Below are 22,696 nucleotides of genomic sequence, written 5' to 3'. Positions count from 1 at the left end.
CCTATAATCCCAGCACTTTGGGATGTCAAGACAGGAGGATCACTTAAGGCCAGGAGTTTGAGACCAGCCTGGCAACACAGCAAGACCCCATTTCTACAAAAATTTTTAAAAAGCCAGATGTGGTGGCAACACCTGTAGTGCCAGTTACTCAGGAAGCTGAGGTGGGAGGATCACTTGAGCCCAGGAGGCTGAGGCTGCAGTAAGCCATGATCACGCCATAGTACTGCAGCCTGGGTGACAAAACGAGACCCTGTCTCTAATTTTAAAAATTAAAAAAGAAAGTTATGCAGGCTGTTTATTTTAAAAATAAGTGCTCCCAATTTGCAGGTAACTTGAACATCTACCTAAAAAAACCCACTGAATCTATAAAAAACTTCCTAATAATAATAAGGGAGTATAGCAAGATTGTAAAATATAACGTTGTCTTAGTGAGTTTGGGGTCCTATAACAAAAATACCATAAGCTGAGTGGTTTAAACAACAGAAATTTATTTCTGTACAGGAAGCATGATGCTAGCATCTGTTTGGCTTCTGGGGAGGCCTCAGGAAACTTACAATCATGGTGTAAGATGAAGGGGAAGCAGGTACCTCTTACATGGCTGGAGCAGGTGCAAGAGAGAGGTGGGGAGGTGATATACACTTTTAAATAACCAGATCCCTTGAGAACTCTATCACAAGAAAAGCACCAAGGGGGATGGTGTTAAATCATTCGTGAGAACTCACCCCCATGATCCAATCAATCACCTCCCACCAGGCCCCACCTCCAATATTGGGGATCACAATTTGACATAAGATTTGGGCAGGGACACAGAACAAAACTCTATCATTCTGCTCCTGGCCCCTCCCAAATCTCATGTCCATCTCACACTGCAAAATACAACCATGTCTTCCCAACAGTCCCCAAAGTCTTAACTCATTCCAGCATTAACTCAAAAGTCCAAAGTCTCATTTGAGACAAGGTTAGACCGTTTCACCATAAGCCTGTAAAATAACTAGTTACAACCAAGATACAATGAAGGTATAGGCATAGGGTAAATACTCCTATTCCAAAAGGGAGAAGCCCACCAAAAGAAAGGGGCTACAGGTGCTGTGCAAGCCCCAAATCCAGCAGAGCAATCATTAAATCTTAAAGTGCCAAAATAATCTCTGTTGAATCCATGTCCCACACCCAGGGCATGCTGATGCAATGGGTAGACTCCTAAGGCCTTGGGCAGCTCCACCCTGTGGCTTTGCAGGATTCAGCCCCTACAGCTGTTCTCAGGGATTGACACTGAGTGCCTGTGGCTTTTCCAAGTGCAGGGTGCAAGCTGCTGGTGGATCTGCCATTCCCCCACTAAGCAGTGCCCCAGTGGGAGTCTGTATGGGGGCTCCAATCCCACATTTCCCCTTTGCACTGCCCTAGTACAGGTTCTCCATGAGGGATCCACCCCTGCAACAAGCCTCTGCCTGGACCTCCAGGCTTTTCCATACATCCTCTGAAGTCTAGGTGGAGGCTCCAAAATCTCAACTCTTGCACTCTGCATTCCCACAGGCTTAACACCATGTGGAAGCTGCCAAGTCTTATGGCTTGCACTCTCTGGAGCAGTGGCCCAAGCTGTATCGGGGCCCCTATGTGACGTGGCTGGAGTTGGAGTGGCTGGGATGCAGGGAACAGTGTCCCAAGGCTGTGTAGGGCAGCAGGGCCCTGGTCCTGGCCCAGGAAACCATTCTATCCTCCTAGGCCTCCAGGCCCATGATGGGAGGGGCTACCACAAAGGTCTCTGAAATGCCTTCCAGGCCTTTTCCCCATTGTCTTGGCTATTAGCACTTGGCTCCTTTATACTTATGCAAATTTCTGCAGCCTGCTTGAATTCCTCCCATGAAAATGGGCTTTTCTTTTCTACAACATTGCCAGGCTACAAATTTTCCAAACTTCTACCCTCTGCTTCCCTTTTAAATGTAAGTTCCAGTTTCAGCTAATTTATTTGCTCATGCATATGAGCATAGGTTGTTAGAAGCAGCCAGGCCACATCATGAATGCTTTGCTGCTTAGACATCTCTTCCACCAGATACCCCAAATCATCATTCTCAAGTTCAAAATTTCACAGATCCCTAGAGCAGGGCACTATGCAGCCAGGCTCTTTGCTAAAGCATAGCAAAAGTGATCTTTACTCCATTTCCCAATAAGTTTCTCATCTTCATCTGAGACCTCCTCAGCCTGGACTTCACTATTCATATCACTGTCGGCCTTTTGGTCAACAAGTCTCTAGGAAGACTTCAACAAGTCTCTAGAAATTTCCAAACTTTCCCTCATCTTCCTGTCTTCTTCTGAGCCCTCTAAACTCTTCCAACCTCTTCCCATTACCCAGTTCCAAAGCTGCTTCCACATTTTCAGGTATCTTTATAGCAATGCCCCACTCCTCAGTACCAATTTTCAGTATTAGTCCATTCTCACATTGCTATAAATAAATACCTGAGACTGGGTAATTTATAAAGAAAAGAGATTAATTGGCTTTTGGTTCTCTAAGCTGTACAGGAAGAATGATGCTAGCATCTGTTCAACTTCTGGGGAGGCCTTGGGAAAGTTCAAATCATGGTGGAAGGCAAAGGGGAAGCTGGCACATCTTACATGGCTGGAGCAGGAGGAAGAGAGAGAAGAGGGGAGGTGCTACACGCTTTAAATTACCAGATCTCATGAGAATTCTATCACGTGAACAGCACCAAAGGAGGATGGTGCTAAATCATTCATGAGAACTTGCCTCCATTATCCAATCACCTCCTACCAGGCCTCACCTCCAACATTGAGGAATCACAATTCAACATGAGATTTGAGCAGGGACACAGATCCAAACTATATCACCTCCTAAGGCCTCACCTCCAAATACCACCACATTGTGAATTAGGGCTTTAACATACAAAGTTCGGGGTAACACAAACACTTAGTCCATAGCAAAAGCCAATATACAAAAATCAATTACATTTATATATACTGACAATAAACACTGGAAATCAAAAAATTTTTAAATACTATTTAAAGGCCAGGTGCAGTAGCTCACGCCTATAATCCCAGCACTTTGGGAGGCTGAGGCTGGTGGATCACTTGAGGCCAGGAGTTTGAGACCAGCCTGGCCGGCATAGCGAAACCTCATCTCTATTAAATATACATACACACACAGATTAGCTGGGCGTGGTATCACTTGCCTGTAATCCCAGCTACTCAGGAGGTTGAGGAATGAGAATCCTTGCACCCAGGAGGTGGAGGCTGCAGTGAGCTTAGATTGCACCACTGCACTCCAGTCTGGGTGACAAAGCAAGACACTGTCTCAAAAGAAAAACATTTAAAATAGCTCATAAAACACTTAAGTATTTAAGAATAAATTGAACAAAGCATGGGTAGAATTTGTATACTGAAATCTACAAAATGATGATGAAGAAAATCAAAGAATATCAAAATAAATGGGGAGATGTAGAGTGTTCATGGACATCACTAAATTGAACAATAGATTTAATGTAATTCCAATAGAATTTCCAATAGAATAGGGTGTTTTTGTAAATATAGGCAAGCTGATTTTAAAAGATATATGGAATGCTAAATGGACTCAAACTACCAGATTTTTTTTTTTTAAACAAACAGGGTCTTGCTCTGTCACCTAGGCTGAAGTACAGTGGCACAATCGTAGCTCACTGCAGTCTCAATCTTCTGGGTTCAAGCAGTCCTCCTGCCTTAACCTCCTTAGTAGCTGGGACTACAGGTGTGCACGACCACATCCAGATAATTTTTTCTATTTTTTTGTAGAGATGGGGGTCTCTCTATGTAGACCAGGCTGATTTTGAACTCCTGGCCTCAAGTGATTCTCCCACCTTGGCCTCCCAAAGTGCTAAAAGCACTAAAAAATAAATTGATGTTCATAAAAATTAACAAGTGTTGCTCTGCAAAACACACTAGTAAGAGAAGAAAATATAAGCTACAGACTCAGATATTTTCAAATCACAAATTAGACAAAAGACTTATGTCCAACATAGAATTCCCAAAACTCAATAGCAAGAAAAAAAATTTTAATGGGGAGGGAGACTTGAGCAGACACTTCATAAAAGAGTACTTATGGGTGGCAAAAAGCACCTGAAAAGTTGTCCAACATCATTAGCCTTTAGGGAAATGCAAATTAAAACCATGATGAGCTATGACAACACATACATTAGAATGGATAAATGGCAGCAGCAAAAGACAATACCAAGTGCTGTTAAGGATGGGGAGCATTTGGAGCACTCATGCATTGCTGGTGGTGCAAAATGGTGCAGACACTCTGGAAAACAGTTCAGCAGTTTCCTTGAAAGTTAACCATGTACTTACCATATGACCCACCAATCCCACCTCTAGATATTTACTCTAGAGAAATAAAATCTATGTTCATATAAAAACCTGTCCATGAATTTTTTTTTTTTTTTTTTTTGAGACAGAGTCGCACTCTGTCGCCCAAGCTGGAGTGCAATGGCGCAATCTCGGCTCACTGCAACCTCCGCCTCCCAGGTTCAAGCGATTCTCCTATCTAAGCCTCCCAAGTAGCTGGGATTACAGGCACGTGCCACCATGCCCGGCTAATTTTTAGTTTAGTAGAGACAGGGTTTCACCATGTTGGCCAGGCTGGTCGAACTCCTGACCTTAGGTGATCTGCCTGCCTTGGCCTCCCAAAGTGCTGGGATTACAGGCATGAGCCACCACGCCTGGCCTCTGTCCATGAATATTTATAGTAGTTCTATTCATAATCACCCAAATCCAGAAACAACCCCAAAGTCCTTCAGTGGTTGAATGGATAAACAAACTACGATAGATACAAGTGGAATATTACTCACTAATAGACTGGAATCGACTATTGATACGTGTGACAACACAGATGAATCTCAAAGGCATTATGATGAATCAAAGAAACCAGCCTTAAAAGATAACATACTTTATGATTCCATTTTTATTACATTCTGGACAAGTCAATACTATTGTGACAGATGACAAATCTGTGGTTGCCATGAATTGGGATGTGGCGAAGGCATGAGTACAACTTGATGGAGTTTTATAGAATGATGGAACTATTCTGTGTCATGATTTTGGTGGTCGTTTCACAAATCTAAAACTCAGAAATATCTGCCCCCCAAAAAGTGCCATATTTTGCTGTCTGTTAATTTTATTAAGAGAAGAACTCCATAAATAGAGAACAAATAATGAAACAAACAAAGCCAAAAGTTGATTCTTTGAAAAATTAATAAAATTGATAAGCCTCGAGCAAAACTTGAAGTCTTGATTAAGAAAAAAGAAACCAGAAATTAGCAATGTCAGGAATGAAAGAGGGGACATCCCTACAAACATTAAAAAGATATTAAGGAACTCACATTAATGATATTAAGGAAATAATTGTGAACAACTTTATGCCAATAAATCTGACAACTTAAATGAATTAGACAGATTTCTTCAAAGATACAAACTATTTCCCCTTATATCTCATGGACCAGAAATGCATCACATACTCATTCCTCGGTGCCAGCAAGGCAAAGCGAGTGTCTGGCACAGGGAAGCAGAATGGTCATGGATAGCTTAGCTCAATTACACTTTATTGCTTACAGCTGGGCACACTGTTCCCCCTCTCCATCCAAAAAAATCAGGAGTGTATTAGAAGCAAGGGAAAGCACTTTGTGTGGGAAGCTAACGATGCTTGCCTATTAGGTTTTCAGTCACTTGCAATCAAAAGACTCCTCATACTGTATACTTACTAGCTAAAATGGAATCTTTAAGCAATGTACTTAAAGTGCCCAGAGGGAGATACTTTTGAGCTGAAGGGGACTGAGAGCTCCAAAGCCTGGAAAAAAAATCAGTCTTGGATGGAATCTGATAACACCAAATCTGAAGGTCTACGCTTTCCTTCCAGTGTGAACACTTTTTTTTTTTTTTTGATCAGGATCTCACTCTGTCCACAAGGCTTAAGTACAGTGATGCGATCAGAGCTCACTGCATCCTCAACCCCTCAGGTTCAAGCAATCCTCCCACCTCAGTCTCCTGAGTACCTGGGACCAAAGGTGCAGGCCACTATGCCCAGCCTGAAAACTTTTCTGGCTGGCTTCCTCCATTTCAGGGTGCCTCCCTTCCCTCTCAGCACACTATCTCATTTAGGAGCCCTTACAGGCCTTCTGCTTTTCTCTACTGTAGCACTTCTACACTGCCTTGTGAATACTTGTTTTTTTCTGTTGTTGTTGTTGATTTCCTTAACAAGATGGTAATGTTAAAAGAAGGAATCAAACTGGACATGGTGGCTCACAACTGTACTCCTAGCGTTTTAGAAGGCTGAGGCAGGAGGATCCCTACCAGGAGTTCCAGGCTGCAGCAAGCTGTGATTATGCCACTGCACTCCAGCCTGGGCAACAGAGTGAGATCTCATCTCTTTTAAAGGGAAAAACAAAGACGGAATCATGACTTCATTTTATTCATCTCTATTATCTCTGGTACCCAGGTAGTATCTGTCTGGTCATTTTGTTCGTTTTACCATTAATTAATGAATCAGATGTTTGGTATCAAGGCAAGGTTGAAAGATTTGGCTGGTAAAGAAATGAACCCTTTTTGAATTTAGACATATTATTATTTGCACAGACATTGAAAGCAAAAGCAAGTGCCAGCTCTCCATGAGCTTTTGTCTCAGATACCAAAATGATGACACCAAAACAGAAGGGGCTGGATGACTACAGCATACACTGTGGACACCTTGTTGCTGAGGGGTTAATGCCATGCTGCAGCTAAGCCTTGTTATAACCTGCAGCTGTACTCTAAAAGGGTAAGGCAGAATGGCTCATTGGAACCCAGGAAGCAATAGAAACTGCTTCATGATAGTCTCTTTGGAAGACAGAGAGCTGAGTGGGAAATGGCCTTGCACTAGCTGCTTACAAGCCTCTCATGCACTCATCTTCTGGGAGGATCCCAAGGTGTTCTGCCAAGACTCAGATCAGCTGTGGTTCAGGCATTGCCTATGTGGCCTATGTGGATATGTGCAAGGTTGTCAGGCCTGGGTATGAAGCTGCTCCCTCCATTCAGGTTGTCCAGAGGAACATGTTTTATCTTGACTAGATCTTTAAGATGGCAACAAGGGCCACCATTCAGGAAAAAATCCCAGAGGACCTCAGAAGGATGGTGTTTCAAAGCGGGTGTTAGTAGCCCCTGCCCTCAAAGGAGTAACTTAGTGAGGAAAACCTTACTGTGGTTTCCATTTAGTAGTTTACAAATAATTAAGAATAAAAGAATGGAGGCCAGGCACGGTGGCTCATGCCTGCACTCCTAGCAATTTAGGAGGCCAAGGCAGGAGGGTCACTTGTGCCCAGGAGTTGGAGAGCAGCCTGGGAAACATAGGAAGAACTCATCTCTGAAAAACAAACAAACAAACAAACAAATTAGCTGGGCATGGTGGAGCACACCTGTTGTTTAAGGACTTATCAAAAGTGTAAGTCCAGCCTTCCATAAGCATTTCAAGATAAATTATTACAGCATAAAATGGAGGCCTTTAAATAGGAGAATGAAGTGGTTTGATTTGTAATTTTAAATGATTGCATCAACAGCTGTTTTATGGTATAAAATGCCCAGTTAGGAGGCTGAGGCGGGAGGATCACTGAGTCTGGGAGGTTGAAGCTGCAGTGAGCCAAGACTGCACCATTGCCCTACAGCCTGGGTGACAGAGCAAGACCCTGTCTCAAAAACAAAACAAACAAACAATATAATCACAGGAAAAGGGTTTTGTAAAATTTTGCAACATTTTTAACTTCCTCAAGGTTAGGTTTGAGATTTATTATTTTTGTTTTCCAACATTAATTAGATGTAAAAACTCTTAAAACAAAAATGCCTTCAGCTAGCCTTTACGAATCAGATAAGAGGGAAAGGTTGGGAAGAGCAGCCAAGTTGCTTAGGGGCCGTATCCAAGTAGCAGAGTGAAAAGGCTGTATTTCTGAAGCTTCCTGCAATGGAGAGAAGTGTTAGCAGGGGTTGTGAGAAGAGCTCTGGTCGGAGTGAAAAGCAGTTGTATACCATCAGCTGCTCGCTCACTTGCTCTCTCATGCACGAATCCAGCGGAGCCTGACGGCACTTTTCAGAGGGCATTTTCTCCAATGAGGCAAAAAGTCAAAGCCTGAGGATCTTGAAATGCTTATGTTAGGCTGGATCTACACTTTTGACCAGTCCTTAAACAACAGGGCTCCTTTGTGTGGTGTCTGATGCCAATCATGTGACCTAGCTAAAGGCAGCAATGTAACCATCCCACAATTCATTTATTTATTCAACAAATATTTATTGAGTTCTCTATTTACCACGCAGTCAGCTTCCAGGATCTAGGATGGGATACTGTGGTGAACAAGACAGACAAGGTCCCTGCCCTTAAGGGACTTAAAGACAAAACAAAACAAAACAAAAAACAAGTAAATAAATGAGATCACTTCCATTAATAACAGTGCCATGAAGGGTCATGAGCCATGAAAGGCAGGCGGTGAGGCTGAGGATCTTGGGCCACAATGAGCCGAGGAGCTGAGGTGACTGGGGGCGCCAGGGTCTGGGGGTGCGGGCAGGCAACAGACCACAGGGGACTTACAGGCCATTATAAGGAGTTTTTATGTCATAAATTATTATGACATAAATTGGAGGGCTTTAAATAGGGGAGTGAAGTGGTCTGATTTGTAATTTTAAATGATCGCGTCAGCAGTTGTTTTATGGTATAAAATGCCCAGCTTTAAGATGACCATGCATTCTACAAATTCACCGTGACATCACTGCCAAAACTCTTAACCTGTCTTATCTAGTTTTCCTGACAGATAAATAGGTCGGAATAAAGCTCCATGACATAACTAGTGGGAGCCAAAGATTTGAATCACGTCTTGGTTTCAAATCTTGCTACCCACAAATGAGTTGTGAGCTCTTGTCAGGTTATTTACTGTATTTGTGCCTCAACTATCTCAGCTGTGAAATGGGGATAATGAAAGTTCCTACATCATTTATTTGTGAAAAAAAAAATGACATGTAAAGCACGACGAGAGCGCCTGGCACAATGTAGTAAGCTTTCACAAATACTCGCTTTCATTCCTTCTTGCAGGGGATTACTGAGAGGATCCACAAGATAATGCACGTGAAAGGGCTTGCGAAATTGTAAGGACTATCTTAATGGTAGAGTCCTCTTTATGTTTTCTTTTAAACGGTCCAGAGGACGCTGGGCTGTTCGAGGAGAGGCGCGAGGCCAAGCGCAGCCTCAATGCGGTCATTGTCGTGGGGCCGCCCCTCCCCCGCCCGGGGCGCTTCTCCATGGCAACGTGGGCTTTACCTCTCCCCGCCTCCTCAGGCCCGCAGACCGGAAGCAGCCCGCGCCGGGGGCTTCTGGGAAAAGGCTTGTGAACGGCGTTTCTGCGTCTGCCGTGGACAGCGAAGCTGCTGCGGTTCCTGAGCCGGAGGTTTGCGCCGGTGTGCGGGGAACGTTATGAGAGGGAGGGGGACACCGGGCTAGGGTCTGCGGACCTCTTAGCAGGAGCCGGCGGGGAAGCCTGTCCGGGACCTTCCTCAGCTTCCCGGGAGGCGCGGGGAACAGGCCGCGGTCTCCGCGCCTAGCAGTTGTGGGGCGGGAGAGGTAGGCGGCAGGCCTGCTTGGGTCTTCGGCATTTGCAGAGAGCTCTCTAACCCCCTGTGTCCTCCGAGACCCTCACCTTCCCCCTCCCCCACCGGCCGGTTTTGTTCTATTTCGAGGCCCTGGCGTCTCGCGGAGGGTTCTGGGAGTCGTGATGGGAGGAGGTGGTAGTGGGACGAGACTTGCGCGGGGCTGCTGGGATTTGTAGTCTCACCGGCCGCAGGCGGAAGTGCCGTGGTTCCGACGCTGTTGTCACAGGGTGGCCTTTGGTCATCTGAAATCCGCCGTCCTGAGTGCTGGGAAGAGGGGCTAGAGGACGTCGGGCCGGGGCCGGGGCCGGGATACACAGCAGGTCTATGCAGCAGTAAGGTGGGCGATCCACCTGGGACGAGGTACCCTGCCCAAACGTTGTCGGGACCGTGGGCCTTCCCTCCATTTCCCACAAGCAGTATGCTCTACAGCATAAAAGGAAGAGAAAATTATGTAGAAATACTTGCACCGTTGATAAGCAGGGTCTTGGAATAGGAACGAATGAATGTTGGCTAGACCTTATTTATAAGGCCACCACACTCCAGGGTATTTAATTAAACCAGTATGTATTACTTGTCTGATAAGGCCTTTTCTGATTCTAGTCTTCATCTTGCTTGGGTTACAATAAGTTTTTTAAGTTGTTATTGTTCAGATTTTGGGCCCTGAATAAATAAATAGGCTGAATGGCTCATTGCTAGTATGTGTCGTAAACAACAGCACGGGCATGATCGTGCAAATAATAAAGGTCCAGAAGCAGTATACAGTTTCCCTGAAGGTAGAAGCTGGGGAAACTGTGAGTCCTCCAGTGTAAGGACAAGACACTGGACCACTGCAGGAAGTCAAGGTGCTTATGCGAGTGCCTTTTCTTAGTAGAAGTTTCTGTGATTAATGCCTATCATTATAAATATAAATGTACGTATGGTGTGGTGGAAGACTGAATATTTACGTATTATGTGCAAGATAATTTTTCAAAATTATGTGATCTGTTTTTCACATATGATCTTTTCAATATTATGTGATCTGCTACTCAGCAAGTGAACATTTTTTCACATATATTTTAAGTCCAAGGAGTTCTTAAACACCTTAAAACTATTTTTTAAATGGTAAAGAAAAATTTTTTAAGCACATAATAATAAAGCGAACCTTCCTTTTGAGTTGACTTGTGTGTGTCAGGAAACACCAATCCTGAATTGGAAATAATGCGTTCCAGGGTCAGGCACATTTAGAAAGCACTGAAGTAGTCTGGTTCTTACTTGGATTCTTTTGATTATTGACATAGGGTTTGTCGTCTTAGTAGGTCATGATTGGCAAACTTTTTCTGTAAGCGGCCACATAGTAAATAAGGTCATGCATAACTCAACGATAGTGCTATGGTCTGAGAAATGTGTTAGGCTATTTCATCCTTGTGCGAACGTCATAGAATGTACTTGCACAAACCTAAATGGCGTAGCCTACTACACACTTAGGCTATCTGGTATAGCCTATTGCGCCTAGGCTACAAACCGGTACGGCATGTTGCTGTACTGAATACTGTAGAGAATTGTAACACAATGCTAACTATTTGTGTATCAAAACATAGAAAAGATAAGAGTAAAATATGATATAAAAGGTTTGAAAAAAAAAAAAGATATGCCTGTACAGGGCACTTACCATGAATGGACCTTGCTGGACTGGAAGTTGCTCTAAGAAGTCAGTGAGTGAGTGGTGAATTTGGAGGCCTGGGACATTACTGTACATTCCTATAGACCATATAAACACTGAACACTTAGGCTACACTAAATTTATTAAGAAAACATTTTTCTTCAATAATTAACCTTAGCTTACTGGAACTTTTTCACTTACAAACTTTTACATTTTTTTTAACTTTTTTACTCTTTTGTGATAACACTTCACTTAAAATACAAACACATTGTACAGCTGTACAAATATATTTATATCCTTATTCTGTAAGCTTTTTGCTTTTTTTTTTTTTTATAGACAGAGTCTCGCTCTGTCGCCAGGCTAGAGTGCAGTGGCGCGATCTTGGCTCACTGCAGCCTCCACCTCGCGGGTTCAAGAGATTCTCCTGCCTCAATCTCCCCAGTAGCTGGGACTACAGGCGCAATCCACCACGCCCAGCTAATTTTTGTATTTTTAGTAGAGACAGGGTTTCACCATGTTGGCCAGGATGGTCTTGATCTCTTGACCTCGTGATCTGCCTGCCTCAGCCTCCCAAAGTGCTGGGATTACAGGCCTGAGCCACCGTGCCCGGCACAGCTTTTTGCTATTTTTAAATTCATTTTTTAGAGACAGGGTCATACTCTGTTGCCCAGGCTGTAATGCAGTGGTGTGATCATAGCTCAGTGGAGCCTTGAACTCCTGGTCTTTAGTGATCCTCCTGCCTCAGCCTCCTATAGTGCTGGGATTACAGGTGTGAACCATTGCACCTGGCCAATTTTTTTTTTCTTTTGGAACTGTTTTTGTTAAAAGCTAAGATAAACACATACATTAGCTTAGGCTTACACAGGGTCTGGATTATCAGTATCATTGCCTTCTACCTCCATATCTTGTCCCACTGGAAGGTTTTCAGGAGCAGTAACATACATGGAGCTGTCATCTCCATAATAACAATGCCTTCTATAATACCTCCTGAAGGACCTGCCTGAGGCCATTTTGCAGTTAACTTTTTTATTTAGTAAGTAGAAGGAGCACACTGTAAAATAATATAGTATAAAAAGTATAGTAAATACATAAACCAGTAACATAGTCGTTTATTATTGTTATCAAGTTTTATGTACCATACATAACTGTATGTGTTAAACTGGCAACACAGCAGGTTTGTTTACACCAGCATCACCACAAACATGTGAGTAATGTATTGACCTTACAACAGCTACAGTGTCACTAGGTGAATCTTGAATTTTTCAGCTCCATTATAATCTTATGGGAGCACTGTCATCTATGTGGTCCTTCATTGACCCAAACATCATTTTGTAGTGCATGACTGTGTTGGGTTTTTTTAGGCCATCTAGTCTGTTGAAACTACTCAACTCTGCTATTGTAGCGTGAAGTATGAATAAGTACAATTATTTATGGACACAGTCATGTTAATTTCATATCATTTTCACGTGTCATGAGGTATTCATTTGATTTTGGGGAGCTCCATTCCCTAAATATCATTAGGTATTCATTTGATTTTAGGGATCTCTGTTCCCTAAGGCACTGTGATGAAGACCACAGCCATTTAAAAATGTGAAAATTATTGTTGGTGCAAGTGTTGTACAGAAATGGGTGGCAGGCTAGATTTGGCCGTGAAGCTGTAGTTTGCCAATTCCTGGTGTAGGTTATTGATTGGAATTTTTAACTCAAAGAACAAGTATCTTTTACTTTTACCAGTATAAGTTCAAATTCTTAGGATATTTTTGCTTATTTATATATCTTTTATTTCTTATGCCTCAGGAGTGCCTGTGAAGAAAACGGGGTATTGCCCTGAGGCTTATATTCTGCCTCAGTTGTCTTTTCTTGAAATATTATAAATCAGAATGTCTGCACAGTCAGTGGAAGAAGATTCAATACTTATCATCCCAACTCCAGATGAAGAGGAAAAAATTCTGAGAGTGAAGTTGGAGGAGGATCCTGATGGCGAAGAGGGATCAAGTATCCCCTGGAACCATCTCCCAGACCCAGAGATTTTCCGACAGCGATTCAGGCAGTTTGGATACCAGGATTCACCTGGGCCCCGTGAGGCTGTGAGCCAGCTCCGGGAACTTTGCCGTCTGTGGCTCAGGCCAGAGACGCACACAAAAGAACAAATCTTGGAGCTGGTAGTGCTGGAGCAGTTTGTTGCCATCCTACCCAAAGAGCTACAGACTTGGGTTCGAGATCATCATCCAGAGAATGGAGAGGAGGCAGTGACAGTGCTGGAGGATTTGGAGAGTGAACTTGATGACCCTGGACAACCGGTGAGCCTGCTTGTGTCATTTCCTGTGTCAGAAGCACTGGCATAGTTAGTAGGCAAAGCTGCTGAATTAATTCCACTCAACTAAGTTAGAATTATGTTTATGCCTTTTCCCCCATTCCCCTACCACTCCTTGTTATCTGTGCCGCTTTGCCATCTAGGCTTCTGCAGTATTTGTTTCATGGGGTTTCTCTTACGTGTTTTTAGTTCTGATTCTCATTACAGTTCCTTCTCTGAATCAAATCTTTCTGTTTTCAGGTTTCTCTCCGTCGACGAAAACGGGAAGTACTAGTAGAAGACATGGTATCTCAAGAAGAAGCTCAGGGATTACCAAGTTCTGAGCTTGATGCTGTGGAGAACCAGCTCAAGTGGGCATCCTGGGAGCTCCATTCCCTAAGGCACTGTGGTGAGGACCAGAACTCTGTGTGGGCTAGAGGGTGAAAGAGAGTATAGGCCTTTTGTTCAGAACTTTGCTTGTTCTCACTGGTGGGGGGATCATATCACTCTTAATCTAATATCTCGGTTTTTTTCTGATTAAGTTGATTTTGCTGGCCTCAGACCTTTTATTCCTAGACATTAACATCTTCAGCCTTTTCTTCCCTTTCAGTCTCCTTCCTAAAAAGAGTTGCCCATGTCAGGCTAGCATTTGCCTTACTTTGAGCCAGCACCCACCCATGGACCAAGTCCCTCTATTTTGCATTCAGTATTACTTGTCATCTGTTTTACATCCTTTTACTTTCAATCTCCTGCCTAATTCCATTGGTACAGTAAGCTTACCTGAAAACCTCTTCTAATCTCTTTGTTGTATATCACTGAAGTCTTTCTAAATATTTATTTCTGATTTCCTTCAACGTCTACCTAGAGTCATTTTCTTCTAAGAAGCTTCTTTTGTAGAAATATTTGGAGTAATTTTTTTCCTTTTTCTAAGTATTTATGCAAAAAAAGCCTCCTTAGCTATAACATGCTTTAAATGCAGAAAAAGCTTTTTTAAAAGCTCAAAGTTGTATTAATTCACGAGACCAGTCTTTCCCAATATATTAGCCATTAACACCATATACTTATGTGTATCCTTTGATATGGCCCAGTATATTCCTAAAACTGCTAGATTGCTTTCTCATGTTTATGTGAACTAAAATGAAATTTTGTTTGACTCTGCTTTAGTAATCATTCCTTGAGGTAGTTGGAGATGGTGCTGGTATGCCACTGAATGAGGTCTGAGCAGGCTTTCTTCACATCTGAGGGGACAGTGCCAGCCAGTCAACTTTTGGGGTGGGGCTGAAGTCTGCTGAAAATCTGCAGTTTTACATGTTTCATGGGACATTCTTCTGTGCAATAAAGTTTGAGAAGTATCATTCTTGATATATGGGGGTGATATTTTCAACTTCTCATCATCTGAATTTTAGAGTGACTTTTCACCTGCGTTCCTTATTTCAGCTGTCTAGTCTCTTCCACACTTGGGAATTTCTGTTTCCTGTGTGCCGTTTGTCTCCACTTAATCTTCACACTCCTCTGTTTTTCAAGTCTCCAAGCCTCACTACCCTCCTCTAACCTTTCAGTCTCTCTCTCTTAGCCTTATCTCCTGACTTGATCTTTTTGTTAATTATTTACTGTTTTCCTCTTCGCTGAAGGCAGTTGCTAACCCTGTATGAACTGGATCTTTACTCCTTAAGGCATGAAGTTTTAGAAAAGTCTTAAATGACACTTGCTGTTATCTCTGCCTGCGTGTGAGTGATGCTAACCCATGTTGGTAATTCAGGCTTTTCTTTCATTGGACACGTTTCACTGAGGCTTAGAAATAACCATTTTTCTAAGTACCATGACAAATACCACATGGGAGAAGCTTCTTTTATTGGAAAACTTTCATTTATTAGGGGCATACTGAATTTTTATGTCATGTCTTTGGTTAACACAGGAGGCCCCCAGCTTATCTTCAGCCCCTTCTTGTCAAGACTCCTGTGTTCTGCTTTTAGGCTAACATTGGCTGTGACCTGACTTGGCTTGTTCATTTCAGAAATAGCCACTTTCTGACATGTTTTTTTAATTTACATCTTTGTATTTTGATGTAATTTCTCCCTTTCTCAAAGTAAAAGAACATTATAATGATTTCCTAGTGGCCAATTTTATTTTATTTTTATTCTTACAAAGTTTCATCCATACCTAGCCACATCACTTTGACTATCTCCCTAACCATCTTAGAATCTACCATCTTTCTGACCTTTGTTTTCTGACTACCATTTGTAAACCACTTGCCTATGTTTTATTCAGATATCTCTTATATCATGATGTTATACTGTTATTCAGAGTAATTTCATTTTTTCTTTTTTGAGAATAGGCCTTAACACCAGTGTCAGAGTGGTTTATAGATGTGTGCTAGCTATCTTCGTTCATTAAAAAAATTTTTTTTTAGGTTTCTTTTTCCCTTAATAGATAATGAATGATATTTACATTTTCTGTTTATTTCAGATGATGATGGTAGGACTGAAAATGGAGCACTAGCTCCAAAGCAGGAGCTTCCTTCAGCAGTAGAATCCCATGAAGTTCCTGGCACTCTCAATATGGGTGTTCCTCAAATTTTTAAATATGGAGAAACCTGTTTCCCCAAGGGCAGGTTTGAAAGAAAGAGAAATCCCTCTCGAAAGAAACAACATATATGTGATGAATGTGGAAAACACTTCAGTCAGGGCTCAGCCCTTATTCTTCATCAAAGAATTCACAGTGGGGAGAAACCTTATGGATGTGTTGAGTGTGGGAAAGCATTCAGCCGAAGTTCCATTCTTGTGCAACACCAGAGAGTCCACACTGGAGAAAAACCTTACAAATGTCTTGAATGTGGGAAAGCCTTTAGCCAGAATTCGGGGCTTATTAATCATCAGAGAATCCATACTGGGGAGAAACCTTATGAATGCGTTCAGTGTGGGAAATCGTATAGTCAAAGCTCAAATCTTTTTAGACATCAGAGAAGACACAATGCAGAAAAACTTCTGAATGTTGTGAAAGTTTAAGAAATTGAAAAAAAAAAAAAGAATCAGCACTCAGGTCTTTTTCTTCAGAAATGAAGACAAAATTTAAAATATGAAATGATGCAGAATAGTTTTTTCCCTGTTGACTGTCAGAAAATCCACTGGGAAATGTAAAAATCTTCACTCACCATTATGATATTTATCTTGAAAGAAATGGTGTCATACCTGCCTAGAAACTGAAATTTTAAACTTAATTCAGGTCTTAATGCCTAAATTTTCCATGTGATGTTTATAGTCTGTATTACTTCTCCAAATAATGAACTACCTGATTCATTGTCCCTTTCTTGAAAGTTTCCTTTTTTTAAGACAAATACATTATTTCTGCATTGATCATTGAAATGTTCTTTATATGGATACATTCCCTTATATATTAAAAGGCAACAGGAATTACAAAGTCTGAAAACCATTTTAAACCATCTTTTAAAAATTTACCCTTGTTTCCTTTTACCTAATTTGAATATGCATTTGAGAAAATAAGAGGATAAAGGATGGCTAAGAGCCTCAAAATGAGCCATAAGATCTCAGATAAGAAGTGATGGTGATAAAACATCAAAAAGTGAATGGAACACCTTGATTGGGGAAGATATGCAAATACTTTGATCTAAGAATTGAAATGTATCAAGAATTTATATTTTGCCTGCAGGAAAATTCAAAAGCTACTCATCCTCTCTATAATTTGGAGTCATCTTACTAATGAAAATAATGTTTTCCCATATATTATTAAAAAGCATACAGTCTAAATAATAAACAGTTGTAAAATAATGAAGGTAGAAATTATAACACTAGGGAAAAATTTGTAGCGGATGGCAGTGTTGAAGGCAAATGTAAACATAAGGGTAATGGTCTGTCATGGCTTTTAGAAAAAGATGATCGAGTTCATTATTTTGCCTTCATCTTTGTTAAGGACAGAAAATTCCCTGACAGGTGGGCAAGTATCAGGTTACCTATTTTTTATTCCTTTGGTACAAAAGGGTTGAACGTCAGGCTAAAAAAGTAGCCATGCATTTATTATTAAACATTTTCTACCGACAAGGCACTGTGCTAGGTACTGTAATCCTACCATAAGTAGGTAGGTATTTCTTCCACTGTAAATCATAGGGGTTTGCTGTTTTATGTGAGTTAGCCTCTTCCCCTTGTCTGAGCATTCCTCAGGGGAGGTCACCTGTGAGGTTCCCAGAACTGTAGTTTTTTTTTTACCAGGGTGTTGTATTTGGAGGGGGAGGAGGACTCGGCTCAAAAGAGCTAGCTGGCTCTCCAGTGTTGAGAGGTGAGTCCACGATACTCTTACCACAATTTGGAAGTTTGTGAATCTTTTTAAAGAACTAATCAATCTCTAATAGCATTGAGGTTGTACCTACATATTAAGTTGAATGGACTGTTCTATTTAAAAAATAAACAACTAGACAATTAACTAGTTTATTAACCTATCACAATTGAATTTTTTTTTAATTTTCAGTCTTAACACATTTTTTAAAATGTATTAAAGTAATACATTGTAGTAGTAGGATTATATACTCCTTGGCTGAGAATTCCAAGTGCTGTGGTTCTACTGTTTAGTGGAAAACTCTGGAAGTTAAAATATAGAATATGAGAGGAGGCTTTTTTATAATGGGCATCATTGTGTGGAAAATGACCCATGTGAATACAAATATTTCCTAGTTCAGAGATTTTGGTTATATCTGGTGCTTGGATCAAGTTTAAAAATGGAAGGTGAGATTTTGCATGAGCCTATTAAAAAGCATAGTAATAAATGCAAGGCCAGCTGGTGGAAAAGTGAGGCAGAATGGAGCTTGTTTATAGGTTTTCTGATAACAATTATAAAAAATGTGCTTTATAGATTAAGATTTATTGAAGTATAAATATGTAGTAATGATATAATGTATTTTAAGTTATACAAGAAAATGTAGGGACTTTTGTTTGGGTCTTTTTCTCTTTGTGGCTGAGGGGAAACAAGTCAGTGTCCAATAAAGCTGTAAACTCCTCTGCTCTAAGATAAATGATGTGATTTATTTATTTATAACTGGCTTCTTTCCAAGTAGGTTTTGAGGTGGCATATTTGGAAGACGGCTGGGATGACAGAATTCTTGTATCAGAGTAGGTAAGAAGGGAGCAACCTCTCAATGGCTATTATGTCATGCTTTTTAAGATCGTATGCGGTTCCTATATACAAGGAAGCTTCCCTGTGGTAGATTTGTCATAAATGCCAAAGATATTTGGTAATGTGAGTGTAGAAAAAGTAGTATTAGGGTTGGCAAATACTGTTTTTGTCTTGGCAGCTCTAATATCTGCATTGTTCAGAAAGGATTCTGAGGCTAAGGCAAAGCTCTGTGGGAAAAAGGGACTGGACCAAAAAAAACTGGATGGTGGCACACAAGAAGAGGAAATGATGAGATGTGTACTTTCTATCTCTGGTTAGGCTTAGTCCCCACTAGACAAATTGATTTTAAATACTATGTAGTGATTTTTAAATTCCATCCACACATTCATTACCCACACAGATAATCATAGAAATTTGGGGGAGTGCCTAGCTTCTGATGAAGTGGTGATATGGCAGTTGCCAAGCAGTGGCATCGCCAGAGTATCTGTTTGGTTAGCAAATGAGCAGTCATTTTAGGTCATGCAGATTGCTGATATCTGCCCAGTAGCCACTGAGCATTTGCTGGTTTTTTCTTCTGGCTTTCTTGGAGGTTAAGCTCTCTGTAGTCATACCCAGTTGGTACTTGATCTTTAGCAATATGTCTCATATTCATGTAAATTGAAGGGAGGGTTACATGTACTGAAATAATCTGCATGCTAGGCATTGGCTTAGACACCGTACCTATCTCACTTAGATTTGTGGACTAGGAAAGCAAGATTCAGAGATCATGTGACTTGCATGTGGCCTAGAGATAAAATTCAAATCTGGTTCTGTAGACTCCAGGGACATATTCACCATGCCATGGGTGGTGGCTATTAAACCTTGATAAATTTGTGTTTATGGTTAACAAATGTGAAAGCTATTAAACATTGCTGGTTTGAATTTTTTACAGTGCAGAAATGTAAAATGAAAAAGGATATTTCCTTTCACAGTGTTACCCAGAAGTCATGATAATTTTGTTTGTTCTTCCAGATTTAGGCATATACTTATTTAATCAATAATGTGTTAATAGCTGACACCTGTGGTTGCTGTGACAGGCACTATTTGAAGTGCTTTATCATGGATTAACTCTTAATCCTCAGCTACCGTATAAAGTAGGACATAACCCCATTTCACATGCACTACACTGAGACTTGCCTCCTCTCCCCCCACATTGAAGATGTTCTTTTTTCATAACTATATACTATTCCATTGCATGAATATTCTGTAATTTATTTAATCCCCTATGGATTGATAATTAGGTTCATTATAGATAGAAGTGTAATTAACATTCCTGTACATGTATTTTGCTACTTATGTGGGTATTTCTGTAGGATGAATAACTAGAAATTTATTGGATCAGGTTTCACATTTGCAGTTTTGAAAACTACTACCAAAAAGATTTCACCAATTTACAACTCCATCATTAGTAAGAATGCCTGTTTGCCTATAGTCTGCCAACCCTGAATCCTTAAAAATTTTTGCCAATCTGGTAGGCAAAATTTCTTTCTTTTCTTTGAATATTAATGAGGAGGAACATCTTTTCATGTTTCTTGGCCATTTGCATTTCCTATTATGAATTGCTTTTGCCCATTTTCCTTTTTTTAATTATGAAAGTCTAATGACTACCTTCTCATTGTATAAAAAACACAGTTCTTTGAATAGAGAGACCCTTTTCTCCAATGCTACCAATCACATTCCACTTACCACAGTTTAACATACATCCTCTAGTCACCTTTCCGTACGAATATACATACACATAAAAACACTTTTTACATAAATAGGATCTCATATTCTGTAGCTTTTTAAAATTTTGGTCTCAAAAAAAGATAACAGGTCTTTAAATTTCTTTAATGGTTGAATATGATTAAATACTATGAAAATGCCATTATTTAACTATTCCCTTAATTTTTTTTCCTCTCGCTATTACATTGCCAAAGTAAACATCCTATTCAGATGTCTTTGTGCATGTGTGTGAATATTTCTTTAGTCTGGAGTCCAGTAAGGTGGATTTTTGGATCAAAGGGTTTGTTCTCTGTCCACCTTCAGTCTTCCCAAAGGCCTTCATAACTGTATTTTCACCAAGTGTATGGAGAATGTTCATTTCCCCATATAACCATACCTACACTTGATAGTTTTTATCTGTTGGGCGAAAAAGAATCTTTTCTTATTTTGCATTTCCCTGATTATTAAAAAAAATGGTGAGATGGGGTTATTTTCATGTTTATTGGCCATTTATAGTTTACTGTGGATTGTTTGTATCCCTTACCTGCTTTCTATTGGGTTATGTGTGGATATATTGTTTTTATTTGTTCAGCATCTCCTTCCCCATCTTCTGGTAACACAACCTTTATTTATTTGTGGGGAACCTATTCCCTGTGGCTTAGGTGAGCATGTGACCAGGCCTGGCCTCCTGAGTCCCACAGCTTCCTAGCCACAGTGATAAAAGAATGGGTATATAACTTAAGCCAGGCTAAGGAAAGCCCTTAACAGAACTTCTGCTGGAACTACTGGAAAGAAGGCTTTATGGAGATCCCAGGAACCAAGGACCATGTAAGCCTGAATTTGTGCCATGTGGAGAGAGTCTGTCTGAGGAGAAACTCGGATGCTAGCAGAAATGGAAAGAGAACTAAGTTCTGATGTCATTTTTCTGGAGGCCCTAGATCCAGCTGTGCCTAAAGCCTGCCCTACCTCCGGACTTTAAAGTTTTGTGAGCCAATAAAGTCCCTTTCTTGTTTAAGATAATTGAATTGGGTTTCTGTTCTGATTAATATAGGTTATTTGTATTTTCTTATTGATTTGTAGAAAACCTTTGTAATTTTAAATTCTAGACTTTATGCACTATATAAGTTAATAAAATTAGCATGGCCTTCCATGATTTGGCCTGTGTCAACTTTTGCCATTTGTTACTCCATTCTCCCTATAACACACACCCCACATACATACACTTTACATTCCAATAGTAACTGAACATTGATGTTGGGAATGTGGATGAACAGCTTTTTACACAATTGCCTCTTTGGCAATTCTCTTCTTATTCTTCCTCTAGACTCATTAACCTGGGACTTTAAGGGTTACACTGCTGAGAGCTGTACCCATCTCCTACCATTGTTCTTGGGGGATTCCCCTCAAGCATTCCCTGTATACAACCCTTGGAGCCCTTCCAATGACCTCCATCCCAACTCCATGGTTCTCTGGCTCTTTGTTTCATTCTCAGGCCTGTGGACTCAAGACGTGAATGAGCACACACAGACCTGAGCAGCCTCACTCTGTGGGCTCTTTTCTATGGCCAGAAATGTAGCAGTGCTCTATGTCACCTGGCACCTCTATTAATCACATCTCCTAAGATGGAGTTTTCAAAGAGATGTCTTTCAAATTTGAGGAAAACATTTTGCAAGCTTTTATTCAACACATTTAAATGCCTACTCTGGGTCAGGCACTGTTCTGGGATTTACATCTGTTGCTTGTGTGTGTGAAAAACTACACGTGGCAGTGGAAAACCAAAAGTAAATGAGAAACAGTTTTTTAAGAAAGCATATTGTATATCATATGATGAGAAGTGGTTAGGGAGAAAATAGGAAAGGGATACAAAATGTCAAGAAGGAAAGATAGTGCAATTTAGATAGGCTGGCCAGGGAAGGTTTTCACTGAGAAAGTGACATTGGAGAAAAGATAGTATAAGGAAGCAAGCCATGAGACTGGAGAATGTTCCAGGCATGAAAACACCAACTGCAAAGCAAGCTGATGTAAGAGCAATGCCTCATTTGTGCAAGAAACCAAAGAGGCCTGTACGGCTAGAGCAGAATGAACATGGGGGGAATTAGGTGAGGCCAAAGACAAATGTAGTGAGGGTGGCAGGGAGAAGCTGGATCATGGAGGACCTGGTTAGCCATTGATAGAACTATAACTTTTTCTTTGAATGTAATGAGAGCCCATTAGAGGTTTTAAGCAAATGAGTAATGTGACAAGGTGCTGAGAACAGCTGAACA

At 40.9% G+C, this 22,696-nt stretch overlaps 1 protein-coding gene across 4 annotated transcripts; it reads left to right on the top strand.

Annotated features, from left to right (window-relative positions):
- Positions 1 to 8,638: 8,638 nt before the first annotated feature.
- On the top strand, positions 8,639 to 21,585 carry ZNF24 (zinc finger protein 24). 4 transcript variants are annotated; one of them, XM_003830239.7, is made up of 4 exons: positions 8,639 to 9,434; positions 13,073 to 13,575; positions 13,830 to 13,977; positions 16,035 to 21,585. In XM_003830239.7, the coding sequence occupies exons 2-4, from the start codon at positions 13,156 to 13,158 to the stop codon at positions 16,571 to 16,573; spliced, it is 1,107 nt and encodes a 368-aa protein (XP_003830287.1). In that variant the 5' UTR covers positions 8,639 to 9,434; positions 13,073 to 13,155; the 3' UTR covers positions 16,574 to 21,585. The 4 variants fall into 4 exon arrangements, with proteins under 4 accessions (XP_003830287.1, XP_008953929.1, XP_054958476.1 ...); XM_008955681.5 differs by having other exon boundaries at positions 8,639 to 9,444; XM_055102501.2 differs by having other exon boundaries at positions 9,375 to 9,607.
- Positions 21,586 to 22,696: the final 1,111 nt, after the last annotated feature.

The sequence above is a fragment of the Pan paniscus genome, chromosome 17, assembly GCF_029289425.2.
Source record: "Pan paniscus chromosome 17, NHGRI_mPanPan1-v2.0_pri, whole genome shotgun sequence".
NCBI classification, from domain to species: domain Eukaryota; kingdom Metazoa; phylum Chordata; class Mammalia; order Primates; family Hominidae; genus Pan; species Pan paniscus.
Note: the sequence above shows the minus strand (reverse complement) of the source record. Positions and strands in the feature narration are given on the sequence as shown.

What these genes read in the sequence shown, in the direction of transcription:
- ZNF24 (XM_003830239.7), top strand. Translation starts at nt 13,156, where the DNA reads ATGTCTGCACAGTCAGTGGAAGAAGATTCAATACTTATCATCCCAACT. An exon ending in TTGATGACCCTGGACAACCG is followed by an intron (nt 13,576 to 13,829) that starts GTGAGCCTGCTT and finishes TTCTGTTTTCAG; the next exon opens with GTTTCTCTCCGTCGACGAAA. An exon ending in CCATTCCCTAAGGCACTGTG is followed by an intron (nt 13,978 to 16,034) that starts GTGAGGACCAGA and finishes TGTTTATTTCAG; the next exon opens with ATGATGATGGTAGGACTGAA.